Source organism: Hipposideros armiger, unplaced genomic scaffold (genome assembly GCF_001890085.2).
Source record: "Hipposideros armiger isolate ML-2016 unplaced genomic scaffold, ASM189008v1 scaffold_251, whole genome shotgun sequence".
Lineage (NCBI taxonomy): Eukaryota > Metazoa > Chordata > Mammalia > Chiroptera > Hipposideridae > Hipposideros > Hipposideros armiger.
The window spans coordinates 2,135,771-2,157,866 of record NW_017731601.1 but is presented as its reverse complement, the minus strand read 5'-3'; the positions used below and the strand labels follow the sequence as shown (position 1 = coordinate 2,157,866).

The window sequence follows — 22,096 nt, the reverse complement described above, 5'->3', positions numbered from 1 at the left end:
CATTGCAGAAAGTTCTACTGGACAACACTGGGTTAGAGGGATACAGTGGGGAGAGACTCTGTGATTGGCTGACTTGTAGCATGTGACCTAGGAGCCGGACAGAGGAAATCAAACTGAGAAGATAGATAGGGAAGACCAAGGGAGGTGAGGGAAAAAAGGGGAGTGTCAAAGATTACTCCATGCTACTGACGTATTTGAAGTGGTTGCTCAAAAAAGAACCAGTTCAGGCTGTTTTTGGTGTTTCCTCCCCCTTGTTTACCTCAGTGTCTGAAAGGGCATATGAGTGACGCACCTTATTCAATTATTTAACAATTATTTGAGCGTCTACCATATCACAGCACCTCTTCTTTGAGATGCAGGAAGTTCGAGCTACAGTAGTGGCAAAGGGGTTTGAGGTGAAATGGGAGAGGGGACGGAGGAAAGTGTACACATTTAAGGAACACCTAGGGAGTTGTCAGGAGGTGGTGATTATGGACTGGGGGACTGAGGACAACAAAGGAAGCTGCACTGCAAGGTTCAGGCTTTCCCTCAGATGGCAAGCAAAGGATGAATAGCAGGATGAGGAGCAAGGTGGGGGAGAAGCTAAGTCCGCACCTACCTGTCTACTGGAGTTTGTGTCACGGTGCCAAGTGTCTGTCTCTCTCCAGGTTTTGCATCTCAGAACTATAGTAGACTCACAAAGCGTTGACCGCATGCTCTCACTCATGTATTCTTTGAAAGAGACCTGTTGACAAGAGATTAGTTCTGATTAATGAGGTGGACTAGCCTAATACAGTGCTTGGTATACAGTAAATATTCAATAAATAGCTGTTGAGTGAATGGCAATGCAGTAGACGCACAGTGTGTCTCTTAGTTATTGTGTAGTTGCAAATAGAGAGCCTCCTGTATTGAGAGGCAGTCACTGATGCACAGTAATTTTAAAATCTTTTATGAATGGAACGCATGCTGTTATTATTTTACTAGAGTTAATCTGCAAACCAGTTAATCTGTCTCCAGATAATAGAGTTAACTGTATTTTCAGGCAACAAGACTGGATGTTTTGATCATCCCTCTTAGCAGCCTTCTGTTGTAGAGAAAGAAAATAAGTACTAGAATTTCCTATTTTTTATTAGTCTACGTGTGAAGTGGAAAGCATATATTGAACAAGATGATATCTCATCGTGCTTATTATCAGAAGTAGCAGCTTGATCTTTGACAATTATGATTGAATTTTCACATTGAGTAAAAAACATTTGGTTTGATCATAAGCCCCACACAAGGAATTCCATATTTATTTGAAAGTAGAAAGATAGGGTTATATTTTAATCTGTTAAAACATGCTGGGTAATCCTATGACATTTAATAGTCTATATCTCAAATCTTTACTTTTAAGTGTCCTTTATATATTTAGCTACAGTATGAAAAGTGCATGAAAATTCATATTAAATTATTAACATTATGTTGTCTAGAATAATTACACGAATTCTGAATTCTATATACATTTTAATTTTAGGAGCTATATTATATCTTTGTATACATTTGTAATTGGGATGGTTACCGTAATAACTCAGAGGTCAGAGAGAAAATGTCTACTTTCTTTTATCCCAAAGATTTGCTATGGTTAATGATAAAATATAAAAGTAAAATATGAGATATAAGGTAAACATAAAGTAGAATCTATTATTAAGACATACACAAATATTAAAGTAAATGTATAGGTTTGAGGCTTTCTAATAATAAAAATGAAGAGCAAATATGGTCATGAAACTTTTCATGAACTAAAAACAGTGGTTTCCCAGATTAGCCAAAGCTGAACTTCATAAGAAATTTTTCATATGAATTGTTATAAAGGAAAAATGTGGAGTGGAGCAGTGTTCTTACAAATAACAAGTGAAAAAAATTCATCACAACTATCTCCCCGGCTTCCACTCCCTCCCCTCAACCCAGTCCCCTACGTATATGTGTGCAGGACTTTTTAGGGAAATGCTCTGAGAGTATCCTCATAGTAAGATACCATTGTACTCTTTAGTTACAGTAATGCTACTTCTAATTTAAGTAAAATGGAGTACATACTTTGCTTTCTGATGGCTTAGCTTTTTAAAAGAATAAACCTTAGACTTACAGGAGAATGGGGGGACTACTTGTTATTCCTAAGAGTCCTCTGAAGATATGCCTAGACTTTACATAAACGCTAGATAATAGTTTGAGATTATAGTCTTTTTTCAGGGTTTTTATTGATTAAATGCAAATCTGTATCCTTAGAAACTCCCTCAGCAAATGGTAGGTGCTTGCCTAACCAAAATGCCTACCTGGAAAAATTTGAATGTGGCTAGTGCTGCAGTTAGTTCCCTTCGAAAACCTGTTGGTGGGATCGGATCTTTTTTGTCTCCCCAAGTAGATCAAGCAGAAGAATGAGTTGACCCAACCATCACAGTTCAACACCATATTAAAATATATGAGGTGATTTTTGTAAATATAAAAAGCCAGATATTATCAATCCACATCCAATGGCTATCATATTATTTTGGTAATGTTTACCAATGTCTAATGAGATGTGTGATTTCTGAATAACAAAGCCTCCCACTCAATACAACTGGATGATGTTGCTGTAAAATGTAGCTCTTTGTTCTAATTAAACTGACTTCCTATATTGGGATAGTAGCTAAAAATTGTGGAAGAGTTTACCAATGTAATAACTAATTTTTATCAGTAATTGTGCCGTTATTTTTTGGGAGAATTGTAGAAACACATCACCATTGATTCCACTATAAATGTATCCACATTATCAGTTTGTAGGGAACTTTCTATTCTCTCTGGCAGCAGAATGTATGGTGAGTTCATCTCAAAGGAGAAGTCATCTCAAGATAGTACTAATGGGGCTGTGAGGGGCGGGGTTAGGTGTTAACGGCTGGGGGAAGGGGCGGCATGCAAGATTGATCTATGTCTTCGTTCTCTTCCAGTACATGAACTTGTCTGATCTCCTTTGTACTCCTTTTATAAGCACAGGCTAAGCAAAAGCAGGGTGACTTCACCAAAGCTATGGTGGGACAGGTTTTGAGAACAAACAAGTTAAACTTCCTTTTAATGCCCCTACCAACTCCAGTGAGCGACTTGTGACATCGTGAACAGCTCTTCTTGTGGACACTGATTCTCAACCTGGCGTATCCTGTAAGAAATATGCGTCAGCCCCACATCAGATTATTAATACTTCACCATGCATGAATGTGGATCCTGCTTGGAGTTGTTGTTGTTGTTATTATTATTATTTTTTTTTATTTTTATATATAAAAAAGGCCCTCCTGGCGATTTTAATGCACAGACTGAGCTGAGCATTGCTTACTGTCTTCTGCCTTACTTGCTTTTTCCCAGAATGGAAAATTCCTGATTGGTGGTCCTGGACCAACCAACAAACATAACACAATAAAACCTAACCAACACAAAAACAGAAACAGAAAAAAACAACTCTACTTCTTTCCTTAAGGATGAGTGGTGGACCTGTTTCCCCAAACTGCTGCTTTTTTGTGCCAAGCTGAGCACTATTCTGGAAATGAAGGAAAGCAGGGAAAGGGGTATGAATTTCAGGCACACGGGAACTGAGATAAGTTGATGGCCAGTGTCCTGAGTTACGTCGCAGGCCTCTCTCTACTTTCCACAGGTAGCGTTTCGGTAACTGTAAAAAGCAGGAGACAAATACCTCTACCTGTTGCAGGCAGTTTGTATTTTGCACACCTGTAACAGTCGCATGGGTTAATCCTATGAATCTTTTTTTGTGTGACATTTTCATTCTCGTATACCAGTTTTTTTTTTAAAGAAAGACCTCTGCCAAACAAACCCATTGTTTCCATCTGCATTCAGTGTTTTAGAGGAGTATTTATTCTTTGTCAGATTGGCACAATCGCACCAGTAAATTTTGGCGCCCTTCGGAAGTAAAGCGGCTTTTGGCAAAGACTCGCAGATAACAAATGCCATTCTTAGTTCACATCCAGCCAGTTAAATCGCGGAGATACGGACGTCCTAAGCAGTGTGAAACTGTTTAGGATTCTTAGCCCCTTTTGGCTCACTAATTAGCACATTTAATATGTGGCATTTTCTAAGAAATATTTAATTGGCATTACTAAGTAGTGTTTTTTGATAAATTTCATTCACTTTACCTCCGTTTGGTTTTTCAATTGCTGTCAAACGTTGTAAGTTGGAATTCTTTTAATGGGATTATAAAAGCTGTTGTAGATTGGCTTTGGTCACAATCAGCAAATACACTGCTTGTGTGCTGTCATTTCACTGCGTGTGACCGTGCTAATCTGTCACACTTCCTTTCCCCGAGATACACGGCTTCAGCATCCTCCTCAACACCTCCCTTAGCGACACTCCTCACATCAGGGGCACCTCCCAAGGTAAATTTTACCTGCCACCCCTGCTTTTGTCCAGTGTCTTGTTTTTGTACATTTTGCAAACAAGAAATCAAAAATTAAACTAGACACTCCCTTCCTGGTACTCTAGGAAGCTTGTTATGCGCCTCTCCTTTATAAAGGGTCTGCACTGTTTCCAGATTTTTGGGATCAGAGGCAAAACAGGTAACACTATTATCTATAGAATCATACTTAACTAATGTTATTTGTGAACATTTATTCTTAGGTTATGGGGAAGAATATAGTGATGGAATGGGTGCATACAAAAACCAGACAGAGACATTATAAGAAAGGGAAATTTTAGCTCAGTATCTCTCAAAACATAGGTGCAGAAATCCTCAACAAGATAGAACAATTAAAACCCACAATATAGAAAAAGAATTGTAACCCATGACTAAATGGGGTTATTAAAGAAATATATATTCCATGTTCATGAAAAGGAATATTCAATATTGTTAAGATGTCAGTTCTTCACAAGTTGATCTATACATTCAATGCAATCCCAATCAAAATCCTTAATAGGTTATTTTGTGGATATTGCAAACTGATTATAAAGTTTATATTGATATGTAAAAACCCAGAAAACCACACAACACTGAAGAAGTACCAAGTCAGAAGCCTGACATTACCCAACTTTAATACTTACTGTAGAGCTACAAAAATCAAAACATTGTGATATTGGGGAGGAAAAAGACAAATAGATTAATGCAACAGAATAGAGAGCCCAGAAGTAGACCCACATTGATATAGTCAACTGATCTTGATAACGGAGCAAAGACAATTCAGTGGAGAAAGAACAGCTTTTTAAAGAAATGGTGTTAGAACAACTGGATATATACGTACTTTAAAATATATCTAGACATAGGCTTTGTGCTTTTGAAAAACTATCTTACAATGGATCATAGACCTAAATGTAAACCACAAACTAAACAACTTATGGAATATAATAGAAGGGCGATCTAACTGATCTTGGGATTGGTGATGACCTTTTAGGCACAACATCAAAAGCATGATCCATGAAAGAAAAGATTGGTAAATAGGACTTCTTAAGTTAAAAACTTCTGGTCTGCTAAAGACACCGAGAGTGAAAAGACAAATCACACACTGCGAGAAAATCTTTGGAAAACAAACATCTGGTAAAGGACTTGTATCCAAAATATATAAAAAACTCTTAACACTGAACAGTAAGAAAACAAACAACCCAATTTAAAAAATGGTCAAAAGACCTGAGTAGACACCCCTCCAAAGAAGATTTACAAATGACAAATAAATGTATGAAAAGGTATTCAACATCATATATCACTAGGAATTTGCAAACCAAAACAATGTGACACCACTACACACGTATTAGAATGGCTAAAATCCAAAACACTGACAACAGCAAATGCTAGTGAGGATGTGGTGCAACACGTACTCTCATTCATTGCTGAAAGGAATGCAAATTGGTACCGCCACTGTGGAAGACTGGCAAGTACAAAGCTATACCCTGATTTGACATAAGATTCAGTGATCACAGTCCTGTATACACAAAGGAGTTGAAAGCCTGTGTACAAATGTGTACAGCAGCTTCATTCATATTAGCCAAAATGCAAAGCAACTGAGATATCCTTTAATAGGTGAATATATAAACAAACTGATAGATTCATACAATAGATTTTTATTCAGTGATAAAAAGAAATAACCTCTCAGGCCAAGAACAGACACGGTATAACCTGAGATGCGTATTACTAAGTGAAGAAGCCAACCCCAAAAGGCTGCGTACTGTGATTCCAACTAGAGTTGACCCTTGAGCCACACGGGCTTGAACTGCTCGTGTTCATTTATATGCGGAATGTTTTCTATAAATACAGTAAATTTCCTTCTGATTTTGTCTTTTAAATTTTTTATTAAAGTATAGTTGCCATACAATATTATATTAATTTCAGGTGTACCACATAGTGATTTGACATTTACATACCGTACGATATGATCACCGCACTAAGTATTGTACCCATCTGTCACCATGCAAAGTTATTACAATATTATTGACTATATTCCCTGTGCTGTACACTACATGTCCATGGCTTACTTATTTTATACCTGGAAGTTAGTGCCTCCTGTTTCCCTTCACCTTTTACACTCACCCCACCCCCCTCCCTCTGGCAACCATCAATTTACTTTGCTCTGTTTCTGCGAGTCTGGTTTTATCTGTTTTTTCTTTTTCTTTTCTTTCTTTCTTTTTTTTGTTTTGTTTTTGCATTCAATATTAATTTCAGGTGTACAGCATATGGTTAGACATTTATATAATTTAAAAAATGATCCCTCTGACTAGTCTGGTATCCACCTGGCACTATACATAGTTATTACCATATTGTTGACTATATTCCCTAGACTTTACATCCCTATGAGTATTTTGTAACTACCAATTTGTACTTCTTAATCCCTTCACCTTTTTCACCCTGTCCCCAACCCCCCCTCCAATAAATCTAGTACCCATACATAGTTATTATGGTATTATTGACTATGTTTCTTATTCTGTACCCTACAGTCTCATGACTACTTTGTAATAAAACATTTGTACTTCTTAATCTCTCACCCTTTTTCACCCACCTCCTAATCCCCCTGTCATCTGACAACCATCAAAATGTACTCTGTATCTATAAGTTTGTTTCTGTTTTGTTTATTTTGTTCTTTAGATTCCACACATAAGCAAAATCACACTGCATCTGTCTTTTTCTGTCTGACATACTTCACACAACCCAGTAACCTCCAGGTCCATCCATGCCACCGCAGATGGCAAGAATCCATTTTCTTCTGTGGCCAAGCAATATTCTATTGTAGATATGCACCACCTCCTAGTTATTCATTCTTTCATCAGTGAACACCCAGGCTGCCTCCACATCTTGACCATTGTAAACAATGCTGCAATGAACATATAGATGCACACGTCCCCTCAAAGTAGCGTTTTGGGTTTCTTTGGATAAATACCCAGAAGTGGGATTACTGGGTCCTTCTTTGTCACTTGTCATAGCCTTTGTTTTAAAGTCTGTTTTGTCTGGTTTAACTATTGCTACCACAGATTTTTTGTTTCATTTCCATTTTCATGAAATGTATTTTTCCATCCCATTACTTTCAGTCTGTGTGTGTGTTTTTCGATCTGAAGTGAGTATCTTGTAAGGCAGCACATGTAAGGGTCTTGTTTTCTTATCCATTCAGCCACTTTGTCTGTTGATTGGAGCATTTAATCCATTTACATTGAAAGTAATTGTTGATAGATATGTAGTTAGTGCCATTTTATTCATGTTTTTAATCTTTTTTTTTCTCTTCTTAAAGAAGTCTCTCTAACATTCCTTGTAATACTGGTTTGGTAGTGATGAGCTCTGTCAGCTTTTTCTTGTCTGGGAAACTCTTTATCTGTCCTTCAATGCTAAATCTTAGCTTTGCTGGGTAGAGTAATATTGGTTGTAGACCCTTGCTTTTCATTGCTTTGAATATTTCATGCCAGTCCCTTCTGCCCTGCAAAGTTTCTGTAGAGAAATCAGCTGACAGTCTTATGGGAGCTCCCTTGTAGATCACTAACTGCTTTTCTCTTGCTGGTTTTAAGATTCCCTCTTTGTCTTTAACCTTCAGCATTTTAATTATGATGTGTCTTGGTGTGGGCTTCCTTGGGTTCATCTTGTTGGGAATCTTGGTGCTTCCTGGGCTTGTATGTCTATTTCCTTCACCAGGTTATGGAAATTTCCCATCACTATTTCGTCAAATACATTGTCAATTCCTTGCTTGCTTTCTTCTTATTCTGGCACCCTTATGATATGAATGTTGCTACATTTGATGTTGTCCTAGAGGCCCCTTAAACTATCCTCATTTTTTTATCTTTTTTCTGTTTGCTGTTCTCATGGGATATTTGCTACGTTATCTTCTAAATCATTGATTTGATCCTCTGCTTCCTCTAATCTGCTATTGTTTCCCTCTAATGTATTTTTCATTTCAGTTACTGCATTCTCCATTTCTGACTGGTTCTTTTTAATATTTTCTGTCTCCATTTTTATGTCTTCAATCTCTTTGTTGAATTTCTCCCTGAGATCAGTGAGCATCCTTATAACCAACGTTTTGAACTGTGCATTTGGTAGAGTACTTGTGTCCATTTTGTTTTTTTCTGAAGCTTTGTTCTGTTCTTTTGGTACATGTTTCTTAGTCTTTATATTTTGGCTGCCTCCTTGTTTCTGTTTCCATGTGTTAGATAGGGCTGTTATGCCTGCCTCTCAGTAGGGTGACCTTATATAGTAGGTGTGCTGTGTGACCCATTGGCACAGTTTTCCTGGTCACTTGAACCACATGGTCCAGGTGTGTCCCTTGTGTGTGCTCTCTTGTTGTAGTTGAACCTTGCTTGCTGTTTCCACATCAGTGGGACGGATTGACCGTCAGGGTGATGGGTTGTGAGGACTGGCCTTGACTACAGTGGAGGAGCTGTTCTGCAGGTAGCTGACCCTACAGAACAGTCTTCGCTTTATCAGGGCTCTGGTGCCTGCCCAGTCTGCTCTTCAGGTGTGTCGTCCTTGTAGGCGATGCTCTGGCTTGGTCCAAAGCTGGCCACTGGGCATGGCAGCCTTGTGGCCTCCTGGGCGGGTTGCCATGACAGGCCAAGTTCAGCTGCAGCCTTTGTCCTGGTCAGGGCCACCTGGCATGAGCCACAGTGCAGTCCCCAGGTGGCTGCCACCTGCTCTGTGCTTTGAGGTACCTCAAGAAACCAAGCCACAAGCTGAAGCCTCCTGTTGCTGGCATCGGGTTCAGGGCTGCTCAGCCAGAGGTGTGGGACACGCCAAAGGCAGATGCTGCTTTTTCAGGTCTTGTGAATCTTTGACAGATTTTAGGAAAGTCTGCAGCATGAGCCAAGACAGGTAGTTTGTATGGAAAAACCACTGAAACCACTTGGGCCTGCAAGTTGGATGGGGTGGTATCTCAGGGAACCACCAGAGCAGGGTGAACGGTGTTGGCCAGATTGATGGAGACTCGGATATGGCTGCCATCTGCGTCTGCCACCAGGAAAAGCAAAGATATAATGGCTCTTGATAGCTCCTCCATCTGGGAGAAAGCTGCCTCTCCAGGCCTTGCCCTATAGCCAGACAATTCACTTCCTCCCCGTATGTCCCTGGTGCCTTTCAAGCTGATGTCCCAGCACTGGAACTCAGAGCGCGTGAACCCATCAGCAAGTAAGTCCATCTGCAGGCCCTTTAAGAGGAGCACATGGGACTTCAGCCCCACCCCTCTCACTCAGCCACAATCTCCGCTGGTTTTCACAGCCAGAAGTTATGGGGACTTCTCTCTCTGGCACTAGAACCCTGGGCTGGAGAGTCTGGTGTGGGGCTGGGACCCCTCACTGCTCCTCTGGAGGGACTCTCTTTAGCAAAGATATCCCTCCCAATTTTCTGTCTTCACATTGGGGTGTGGGACCAGACCGTTCTGCGTCTCTCCTGTCTTACCAGTCTTGAGTTGACTTCTTCTGATTGTCTTTAGTTGTAGGGCTTCAGTTCAGCTAGATTCAGGTGATTCTCAATGGCTGTTCTGTAGTTTAGTTGTAACGTTGATGGCCATGAGATGAGGCAAGCTCAACATTTACTTGCTCTGCCATCTTCCCTTATGATTTTCTTAACATTTCTTTTTCTCTAAATCTAGAGAAAATCTTTATTGTAAGAATACAATATATAATGTGTATAACATATAAAATGTGTTAATTGACTTTGTTATCACTAAGATATATTGGTTGGTAATAGTAGGCTATTAGTAGTTAAGTTTTTGGGGAGTCAAAATCTGTACTGCATTGGGGAGCCGGCACCCCTATCTCCTGCATTGTTCAAGAGTCAACTGTAGGTGATATTCTGGAGAAGACAAATTTTATAGAGACAGTGAAAAGAGCAGTGGTTGCCACAGGGTGGGGGACAAGGAACAAGGAAGGGATGAATAGGTGAAGCACAGGGAGTGTTTTAGGGTGGTGAAACTATTCTGTATGACATGTAATGGTCAGTAGGTGACATGCATATGTCAAAACTTACAGAACTGTTAAACACAAACTGTAAAGTATACTGTGGATCTTAGTTAATGTATCAATATGGGCACATCAATTGTAAGAAATGTACCACACTAATGCAAAATGCTATTAATAGGGGGATTTGTGTGTGTGGAGAAGAGAATATATGGGAACTCTATTTTCTGCTTTTTTTTTTTGTAAAGTTGAAACTGCTCTGAATAATAGTCTTAATTAAAACAAATAGAAGGTAAAAAAAAGCCATTTAATTTAAAATTAATGAATTTGATCCATTTATATTAATTGAAAGGTATTGAACCTTTAAAAATCTCTTGTAGAATAAGGGGCATCATAAATAAATAGAACATTGACTAATACAATAGATAATGTAATAAGCTAAAATTTTACTAAAACACAAAAATGCTTTTCATATTGAAGTTTCTGTGCTTGCTAAAATCCAAGAGAAATATATTAAAAATATAATTCAGAGAAAGTATGTCTGTGGAGATATGGTAGAAACCAGTTTATTTTATAGAAGTCCACATTGTTTAAAGGATTTTCTTGCTTATGTAGTGATTCAATTCTCATTTAAAAATGAAGATTAAGCAATAAATATAAGAACATTTTATATATGAATGCCATGAATTTACCTAATTATCTGTTTTACCTAGTGTCAGTTGATCTCTATTGTAAAAAAGCATTATAAAAGTTTTGTTATAGGTATGAAAAATGGTTATGGCACTAACATGATTCTAAGCATCTGGTTTTGTTCATATTAACATTTTTAATTCCATTCATTTTGGAGGGATACACGATCTTTTTGAAAAATGTAATTAGCAGAGTGTTTTTTAAAAATATATTTATGCATATCAGAAAATATTATCCATTCTATAATTGTGGTTGGTTGCACAAGTGTTTTACTGCACATCGACTTTTTGAACTTCTTATCTGACCAAATAATGATATAATTTTTTAAAGTCTGTATTCACATGTCCATTTTGTGTGGATACTTTAAACTTATATTTAGAGATGCTCTTTCATACATATACAAATCACTTTATTCTGAAAAGGATTTAAGATGAAATATAATGTTAGTAAATATACTTAAGTCTGTTGAAGGTTAAACTTGACAGATATCTTTTCACCAACCATGTTCATGTAATATTTTGTCAGTACTAACACATTAGTAATATGAAAAGATGTGCTGTTTGAGTGATAGGATGCAGGTGGAATTTTGTTAATTTTATAGACAAAACAACAGAAAGAACGTCATGCTCTCAGAACTAGATATGATCTCAGGCTAGAGGGTGAGGGTGACCATTTTTAGAGCCTTTCCAGGCTAGAATTTCCAGGTTAGTGAGCTTCATTATTTTAAATTGCATAATGCTCTTTTGTAGTCTTACTACCATTTTTGTCCACTGTGTTTTTGAGAATTTTGTTTATTTTGATGAATAATAATAAGCCCCAATACATAAAGATTTTTGTAGAGGCACTATATTTTGTAATGGTTAAGGGCTTTGAATTCACACAGACATGGGTTCAAGTGTTGGCTCTACCAGATAGTAGCTCTATGAACTGGGGTACACTACATGATCTCTCAAATCTCTTTTTCCTCCTCCTTAATAATGGGTATAATAACAGTTTTTGTTTCATAGGGATGCTGTGTGTTTTAAGTATGAAACATATATTTTTTTGGCTAGTCCCTGTCTCATAGTAAGTGCCACATAAATAAGTGCTGTGGCTGTCATCCTTAGCATTAATACTATTCACAAGTTAGGGTCTTCTAGAATGTTCATGGAGCCATTCCAGACTCTCATAATTTTGTCATTTTTCTGGTGTTCAGCAATGCCTATAATATCTAAAGATTCTGTGCTGTTTTGCTACATACTTAGATTATAGGAACATAATGGGAGGAAAGTTACTGATTTGACAATATTCTTCAGATATATTTGTAAGTTTCATAATTCTAAGAGTGAAGGGCTAGTCTTTGAATTCTGAAGATCACCAAGAAGATGCTGTTTCATTTTATTTTAGGATTTTCTTGTGAGTAAAACAATGGAGTATTCTTTAAATGTCATCCAAATTTGTGCTGAACGCCTTAAAAATATTCCAAAACCTTGCATTGTAGCTACGAAGAAGTTCTGCTTCAGACTGACAGCTAGACCATGATTTATTACAGGATCTACTGTTAACATTATTTTGTCTGGAATGAACAGAGCAGTTGAAGAAACTCCATCCATCTTTTTGTTTATTTGACGCCTATGCCACATTAAATGTACTTTAAAGAAACAATATATAAATAAGAAATTCAACTTCACAGTGATGATTACTCATCAGGAAGATGAATCTCTTGACAATAATACAAAAGGAATTCTGTCAAGCAATGTCTGTTAAATTCGAATAAGGCATATTTTTTAAACTTAAATGAATTTTAAAGCAAGTTTTTGGCTTCATTTTTTCTTTCCAAATGTTAGCATTATGGAATTTTTTTCTCTTCAGCAAAATTATCACTACCTCTCAAGCTTTACCTCTTCTAGCTCAATCACTGATTATGTTTGATATGAGAAATTAGTAGAAATAGAATGTACCTTTTTATTGTTAATGTTTATCAAAAAGGTGAAGAAAAATAAAGACTCTGAAAAATACATTTTCTTGTGCTTTCATGATGTTGGAAGGCTTCTTCTCCTTCTCCCCCACCTCCTCCTCCTTCTTCAGTGATTTGGGGAAAGAGGAAAGGAATAGAGTACTGAGTCAGAAAGAATACCTTGGCAGCATTATGCAATTTTTCCTGAGGATGTTAGAACGTGAATAAAGAATGTCCTGGAATTGAGAGCCACATAGTAGTTTGTAAGTGAGACACGATGCATTATCAACAGATGGTCTCTATCTGTGTTTCCTTGCTGAACTACTTATTAAGTTTAAGTTCAGATTCATTTGGAAATTTGAGGGATTTTTTTTTTTTTTAGTATATTTGGAAATTTGAGGGATTGTGTGTGTGTGTGTGTGTGTGTGTCACAATTGTTAAATACTGATTTTGGAAGAATGGGAGAATTCTGCTTCCATTTACTGTTTAGTCAGTATACTTTTAAATATTAAACTGATACCAATGCTACTTTCTTATCAGTTGATGTTTTCGATAATATAGCCAAGATAGCACCATCCTCCATAAATGAGCGTTCAGCTTTATGATTGTCTCTGAATACTGGAATCTTTGTTTGACCTGCATACTTAATATTTGTTAAACTTGTAGATGCTACACAAACTAGTATTTCCAGAGTTCTAATTCTGAATTCTTATTGCTCATGAATAATGATCAAGATTGATCCAGCCGGTTACTGTTGGATCATAGAGATTTCTTGATACAGTTAATTCTAGTAGTTGCTGGCTGTTTAGCTGTATCACAAATAGTGCTGGAACACTGTTTCCAGGCTTTCCAAATTATGGAGGGAGATGGTGCTTGTCTTAGCATTCCACCCAGGCTGTGTATCTGGTTTCCCGTGAAAGGAGCATGGTAAGGAAGGGTATAAACGTCGCAGGAGCTGAGTGTCCACAGAGGGACAGGATTCTCCAGGTAGTCACTGCTTTAAAGGGGGGGGGGGGGAATGGAGATAAAAGAGCTTTACTACTAGGATGTTTAAAAAAAAAAAGTCAGCTTTCATGTTAACTCTTGATTGTATATGAGAAAACTGTTATATTTGTGAAAGCTTGCTACTTTTAATCTGCCCATATCCATTTAAGATGACAATATGAATGCAGATCAAATTAACATTCTCAAAATATGTAAAAACAAACTCATAAAAAGGTTCCAACTTACTCAAGCGTGCAAAAAGAACTTCTGAACTGAGATTATAACCAGGTTTCTTCATTTTCATTCTAGTATTTTTCAGATTCGATTTTGCTGTGTCTTCTAAGTCCACTATAATGCATACTTAATATTTTTGGAATGGAAAAATGAATTTAGAGGTCTCTTGCTCTGCCTGGTCCATTTTCTTATCTCACCTCTGTGGAAACAAAGGTCCAGTAACTTGCCCAAGGCTGTGTAACTAATTAAAGACATGTTTTAATATTACGGGGTCAACCATGCATGCGAGTGACAGTCTAGCTAGTAATCAAGTCATTATTTGATTCACTTTTTAATACTCTTTCAAAACACTCAGCTGGATGTTGTGATCTGTGTTCCTTTTGAAAGGCATTAAAAAATGGATTAAATGTTAATACCAGTTTTTAAAGTGCCAAGAGCCATTCTTTTTTTTTTTTATATCATGGTTAGCATACAATATTATATTCATTTCAGGTGTACAAAATAGTGATTGACAATGGTTTGTGTGCTGAATAGGGCAAGATAGCGTTTGAACCTATACCATGGGGAATCATATGAAAGTCAGGCTGTCTAGGGGCATCACTGTTTGTTTCCAGGAATATTATAGTTTTTGCATTAACAAATAGTGGTGTGTGCTAATATTTACTGGCACAGAATTGCTCCTATTCTTCTATCATATTAACTGTTTTTTGATATTTTTCTGATAGTGATATATTATTTAGTGATGTAGAATTTGTAAAAATATTACATATGGAGATACATATTTATACAGACACACACAGGCACTCACCCTTATTTTAAAGTGGGAGATGGTTGGAAAGGAAGCACGTACATAGGGCTGTGCCCAATTAGGCAGGCCAAGACTTTCCAGCTCTAAATTAAATCCTGGTATGCAAAGAGCGGTTCCCGCCTGCCCCCTCCCCCCAGCCTTATATACTTACCCGCTCTGAATGATTACTCAGTTGTGGGAATACTGCCAGATCCGCCCCATATTCACACCCAACGCCCATTTCCCACAACCTGAGCTACACAAAACCCAAGCTAACTCCCTCCTTACTGCTAAGATTTCAGCTTAACCACCTCTCCTGGTGGATTGCATTCCTTGGCCATTTCAGATTGGGATATGTTCATCCAAGTCCTCAGGCCTCTGTTCTCCCTTTCATTCTATATACTTGTTTGGGTTTATTTGATTCACTTTTGAATAGCTCACAAACTGGTGCTTTTAGACCAGTTTACCCCTCTGAGTTCCCCCCACCATCACCAAGGGATTCTCAACAGTTTGACAGGTTATCACCTCAAAGGATAGAAAGTTGTTCTTGAGGTGCAAAAATAATCTAATCTTATTGTTTTCATGTGTAAAGTGCAAATACACATACAGTGCATAAACTTATACAGTGCACCCATGGTTTTAAAATTCCATAGGTACAAATGATTATGGGGAAAATGTCTTAAAAAGCTCCTTGGCTGGCAATAATGAAAAAAAGGTTGAGAAACACCGTTATACACCTATATAAATTACGTCTTTTGTGGACATTTCTACTTGGATGTTATTTAAAAACTTCAGACTCAACTTGTTCAGAACTGAAACAATTATTTTCACTGCCCACCCCGCACAAATCTGTTTCCCATCCTTTCTGTCTGGTTTCAATTAGTGGGATCCTGGGTTTCTGTGCCCACGCTGACCCATTAGCTCTGTTCCTGCAGCATGACCTCAGCTCTGGCTGTCATCTTTCCCTGCCTGGGCAATTGCTACAGCTTTTTAAATTACCCTTCCTGCTCCTGTTATTACCCTTGCCCCAATATTTTATCCACATTGCCCTGCAGGGAGCTTTCTAAATTGTATGGCTGATCATCTCTCATCTGTTTAAAAACTCCCAATTCGTAGGGATCAGAATCCTTTTTTCATTGCATGACCTACCTTTTCTTTTATTATCTTGTCTTTTCCTGTCTTTCCAGATTTCTGTCTTTCTGGTCTACCTACTTGCCCTCCCCAACACACACTTTATTTTTGAGCCATTCAGGCTCCTCAGATGTGCCATTTCCTTCCTCATCTATGGCCTTTTTCAGAGGCTACTCCATTTGCCCAGGATGCTGAGCTTTGGAATTTTCTTCTTCCCTTCCCAAACTCCATACCACTTCCTGTCTACCCGTGTTCAAGTTCAATTCAGTTGGCATGTACTAATCCCAGATGTACTTTGTGATTTTTTTTTTTTTAGCTGAGCCATCCTGCCACCTGTTGGCAGCTCAGCAGCAGCTCAGCTCGGGCCGGGACTCGAACCGCTGTTGCTCAGAGCTCAAACTCTTGAGCGAGCTCTTAACCAACTGAGCCACTCGGCCGGCCCTGTACTTTCTGGTTATTTTGACTATACTGTTTGTCACACTAGAGTAAATACATATTTTCTGGGGGCTTTGTTCGTTTGGTTTTTGTTTTTCACTGAACAGTTTCTGAGGCTTGGCTCCGTGTCTCCTTTGCTGTATGTCTAGCTCCGGAAGTATCTAATAGGCATTCTGTAAGTATACGCCAAATGAAAAACATGAACAGATGTTCGAGTTGTTTTAAGTCCCACTATTGTATAGACTTTCAGGTTTCTCTGTTTTCCTAGGGATTTATCATATATTTTTTCCCCCATAAAATGTCACACAGTAGATTGGATTAAACTTATTTTTTTCAATTACTATTAGTGACTTTGACCAAACAACAATATGTAAAGAATAGCTTTTCAAGTACTTAAATATCTGCTTTTCTTCAACGGAATTAACTAAGTTTACAACTCATTCATTCTTATTTACAAAATACAGTATTAACATCGTTTAAATAAACATATTTTGATCATCTTGGTTTTTTTTCTCCCTCTTATCCTACTTAGCTAAAGGACACAAAATCAGCTGATCAAAAAACAACACTCCTTCATTTTCTGGTGGAAACATGTGAAGAAAAGTACCCTGATATCCTGAGTTTTGTGGATGATTTAGAACATTTGGACAAAGCTAGTAAAGGTTTGTGGTTGTTTTTAAAGATGTTATTGGGGGTTGGGGTAGGAGAACAGTGTTGGGGAATTGGGGAAGGGGAACAGCCAAGTTGGTGTCCTTCAGTCTTAGTTGTGGAGGGCGCAGCTAGCTCAGCTCCAAGTATAGTTGCCATCCAGCCACCCATCGACAGCTCGTGGCCACTCAGCTCAAGGTGTAGTGTTCAATCTTAGTTGCCCACCATCCCATGCAGGAGTCAAACTGGCAGCCTTGTTATTAGGAGCACATGCTCTCACCAGCTGAGCCATCCTGCTACCTGTTGGCAACTCAGCGGCAGCTCAATGGCAGCTCAGCTCCGGGGCAGCTCACTGGCCCATGTGGGAATTGAACTGGCGACCCTGTTGCTCAGAGCCTGTGCTCTTAACCAATTGAGCCACTCGGCCGGCCCAAGGTTTGTGCTTTTATAGAACACATTTCACTGCTCTGGGTCTTTAGTTAGTTCTCAAACACAGAAAACAATGCCTTTTATTTCTACATATTTGCTACTTTGTCAAAGTGTTTTCATTCTGAATATGTCATTTTAAAAATAGAAAACTAAAACGTTTGTTTCATGAGTTGTCATTATTGGAGCTATGAGTTTAATTTGATTAGATAATGAGGCCCTATATTCAAGAATACATTGTTTTGCAGTTTAAAACTTTGAACGCCTGCCGGCCCACCTCTGTGACTAAGCCTTCTGCACTGCAGGCCACTGGGAAGTTCCCTTGATACTGAGTCATTCACAAGCGCTTGAGGACACCTATTCCCCTTTGCCTGAGTCCTAAATCTGTCTCCACTCAGAGCTGTTTTTTTGTTTTGTTTTGTTTTGTTTTTTAATTTCTACTTTATTGGGGAACAATGTGTTTTTTCCAGGACCTATCAGTCCAAGTCAAGTCGTTGTCCTTCAATCTTAGTTGTGGAGGGAGCAGCTTACTGGCCCATGCGGGAATCGAACCCTGCAACGCTGTTGGTCAGAGCACGCTCTCTAACCAACTGAGCTACCTGGCCGCCCCCAGAGCTGTTTTTCTCTGTCCTTGTAGATACCAAACTGCCAGAGATTGCATTCACTGCTTCCTAACGCCCAAATTTTTCACCTGCTTCTAGCCCCGACTATGAGCTTAGATCAAATTATAAAGAGTCATAAAAAGGATAGGCCCTATTATAAATACTTGGTTATAATATGATGTAAATGCAATTTTTGATCACCCGAAGAACCTACTTTTCATTTGTATGTCACTTCGATTCTATGGAAAAAAAATTAATTGGCTCCAAACAACCAATTTATGAATGAATACACATTTGTATGAATATATACAAATGTATGGGTTTATATATATAAAATGTATACATTTTGGAAGACAACTCATTTGAAATGGTGGACTATCTGTATTTTTTGTTTGTTGACCACTGGTCATTAGTAATATCAAATTATTTTGTAATCTGGTTTTCATTGTTAAAATTGGAATTTGTCAACTTATAGAAGGATAGGTTTTTTCAACATTATAGTGAATATTCCTTCTTAAATAAAAATAAAATCACTTTTATCATTCCTTACCCCCTTTAAATTGTTTTTTTTTTCTTTGATAATTTGGGGGTTCTAGCACTTTATGTGCAAAAAGACACGTGATTAGATGAGATGTGCTTTGACACTTTTTCCTGAGATTTGTTTCTCTAAAGTGTTCACCTCATACAGTCTGTGGGGGGAGGGGGAAGTTGGAAATATTAGTCTGGATTTTTAAGACCAGAGCTTAAACTCTGTATTTTACTTTTCACCTCTGCCTCTTCATCTGATGATATTGCTTACTTTACCCTTGTGCTACCTTAAAGTGTCCTTGGTATGAGGGGTGTGTGTGTGTGTGTGTGTGTGTGTGTGTGTGTGTGTGTGTGTGTGTCTAAGTGAAATTTAAGAATGGAAATAATCCAAATTATTTTCTTAAATAATGTGAGGTAGGGCCAAAGAGCCCAGAGGAAATAAAGACATTAAAAATAACTCAGTGATACTCAAAATAGCTTTTAAGTGGCTCTTTAACTTGGGGAAGGCGACTTTCCTAAAATGAGATTTTGGAATAAATGGGATGAAAAAGAATTGCAAATGGATATTTTTGAAGAATGTTAAACTTAGTAAGTAACAGAGTGGTAGATGAAAAAAGTAGTGCAAAGTGCCTCGAAATATAGAGAAAATTCTTTTTCTGTGGAAAAGGTAGTTGGGTAGTTAATAGCTTCTATCAATATTAAGTCTTTAGCAAGAATTAAAGCAGTGCAAGCATTCTCTGCTAACAGCAGTTTGCATTTCTCATCGCTTCATCTCTCTTACTGGTTCTAAAACCCAACAGTAAGCCTGAACACACTTTTTTTTTTAGTTGCATTTTTTCATCATCAAATTTATTTTCTAGCAATTTTTGTTCCTAAATGAAATTCTTAAAATATTATTTATCTACCTTGATTATTTTGATTGTACTTAAAATTCTATATAAATATTATGATATTTTACTTTTGAAAGATATTTAGCTTTCCTAAGGGCTTGCAGAGTTGTAACTTGGTCATTAGATTCTTCCGTTTGTTTTCTTTGTTGGTGTTTCTATGGGGCAGTCTGGGGCCTTGGGGGTGCTTAGTTTCCATCTGCTATAGCTGAGGCTCCCATATGCGGATGGGTCAGCAGATCCTGTTAATGTGTTTCTCAGGGAGCAGGCGCCTTCACTTCTGAAATACAATAGCCATCGCAGAGATAATGTTTTGTAGTGTAGGTGGTTGTTGAGCATAAGTTCTTTCTATGTTTATATTATCCTATTAATGAATGAGATGTTAGAGGAATACATGTAATGTTTTGGATCAAAAAGTCTGTTTGCTTTGGAGAATTTCAATGCTCTTATGTTATATATCATTATTTAAAAGTTTCCAGATTTGAAATCTCCTCAGTGAGCTATCACATGAATTAAAAAGTACCTTTATTTTTGAGACATAACAAATCCTGGCCATTAGGTACTCCTGGATCAGCAGGGGGAACTTTTATTGCAACTAATGAGCTTAGCCGTCTGACAATTTTCAAAAATGTACTTCATTAAGGCTGCTGTTTTTCTAAGAGGTAATGGCTTACAGCTTTTCTGTTGTATTTCTGTGAAAATATTTTGGGTCATTATTGTATTTCTGTATACCTTTGTAATATTTCTTCCCTTTCTGGACTTCTAAGTGTTGAATACATGTTTCCCTTGTCTAAACAGCTGAAATTAATGAACTCTAATCAGGAAAGTTTCATTGATTATTTCACGTAACCTGTTTCGTTATTAAATTGGGATCGTATTTTATTAATGAGTAGGAAATATGACACAACTGTGGGTTTTGGGGAGTATATTACAATAAAACTAAGGTGAGTTTACGGTGTCACCTTGTTCAGCTCTGTCTTTTTTAGGGTTATCATAGCTCTAATATACATTTCCATTTTACCCTGGATAGTTAACACTGCATTCTAGAAATGCCATTGTTGCCCAGTCTGTACCTTATTCATTCATTCATTCATTCATTCATTCATTCATTCAACAAGCATATGTTGTGTGTGATTGATTACTCTGTGTCAGAAACTGTGTTTGCTGCCAGTCCAAAGTATAGTTTCTGTGTCTGAGTGCAACCCAGGTTCCCTCACAGGTATCTGGCTTCTGTCCCCACTGGCTCCTCCCTCTTACTCTTCATAACCTTGACTTCTTCCTCTTCTGCTATGCAACCTCTAAGTGTTGCTGTTATTACCCGAGTACTGAGTCCTTTTTTTTTCTCCCTATAGCTTCTCCTTGGACAATGTCTGCAGTTCCCCAAGGCTTACATACCATCATGTTATTCATGACTTACAAATGTATACCCCAGGCTCTCCTCCCAAGCTCCGCACTCGTATATCCAGCAGCTTACGTGCCACCTCCAGCTTTGTCTCAATATGTAGATTACAGTCTGTCCTAAAATGTGGCTCTTTATTCCTGAACCCTTAACCTCCCCTCCCCAACATTTATTGGCTCAAGAAAATTCTTCTGAGCCCCCTTCCATCTATTCTTTTATCTCATTTGCCTCGTTTCTTTATAGCCTTCAACACCCAACTGACAACTGTGTGGTAGATTCTGTGTCAATTAAATCTATGGGGAGTGGCAGCCTGGGTCTGGAATGTTGTCTAGTTCTCTCCTTCATCAAGTGACTTCAAGCAAATGTCACCTTCCCTTTGGTGCTCTTTCCTGGTCCTTACTGGGGACCTCACCTAAGTTTCTGTGTATTCCACTCTTTCCTTAAAAAATTCATAGGTTTTCCAGAAAATCTTAGGGTCCTGTTTAAAAATGCTTACTCTAGACCAGAGACCATTTCTGGAACTGCTGGGAATATAGTTAGCTTCTAAAGAAAGGGCAATGTTCAATGTATTAATGTATTATCAGAGTGGATTTAATGATTGCCCAGTTATGATTTTGTCACTTGTTTGTTTCCACATTTTTAGCTTTCAGGAGCGTTTTTTGACATCTTATATTTGATTTTTTTTTTCCTTCCCATTTTATAGACCTCTCTGCTTTTAAGGCTTTATTTGTTTGCTTTTAGCTAGTAATGTCTTGGTCTGACCCAAATATTTGTCTAGTCAAATACATTTCCTGGTTTCCAGCTCCTCGTGACTTTCCAACATTTTATGGTAAATGCCTTACTAAATTCCCAATGTTTATCTTTTATTCACCTACTGTGAACACTTAGAGCGCTTAATTTCCAGGTGGCTGCCACCTGGAAACTGCATAGTGTTTGAAAATTTCTAATTCATCTGCTATAACAAGCAAAACACATTTTCAAAGGCTAACATTAACCTCTTTATGCCTTAGATTTCCAAAAATACCAATTAAAATGTATTACTGAGTTTGATATATATTTTGAATA

General features: G+C 37.8%; 1 protein-coding gene across 1 annotated transcript in view; it reads left to right on the top strand.

Annotated features, from left to right (window-relative positions):
• Nucleotides 1–22,096, top strand: part of DIAPH3 (diaphanous related formin 3) — a 398,738-nt gene that overhangs the window by 182,759 nt on the left and 193,883 nt on the right. The window contains exon 17 of the mRNA XM_019655900.1: nucleotides 17,074–17,203. Within this exon, the coding sequence (XP_019511445.1) occupies nucleotides 17,074–17,203 (130 nt within the window). The remainder of the gene's footprint in view (nucleotides 1–17,073; nucleotides 17,204–22,096) is intronic.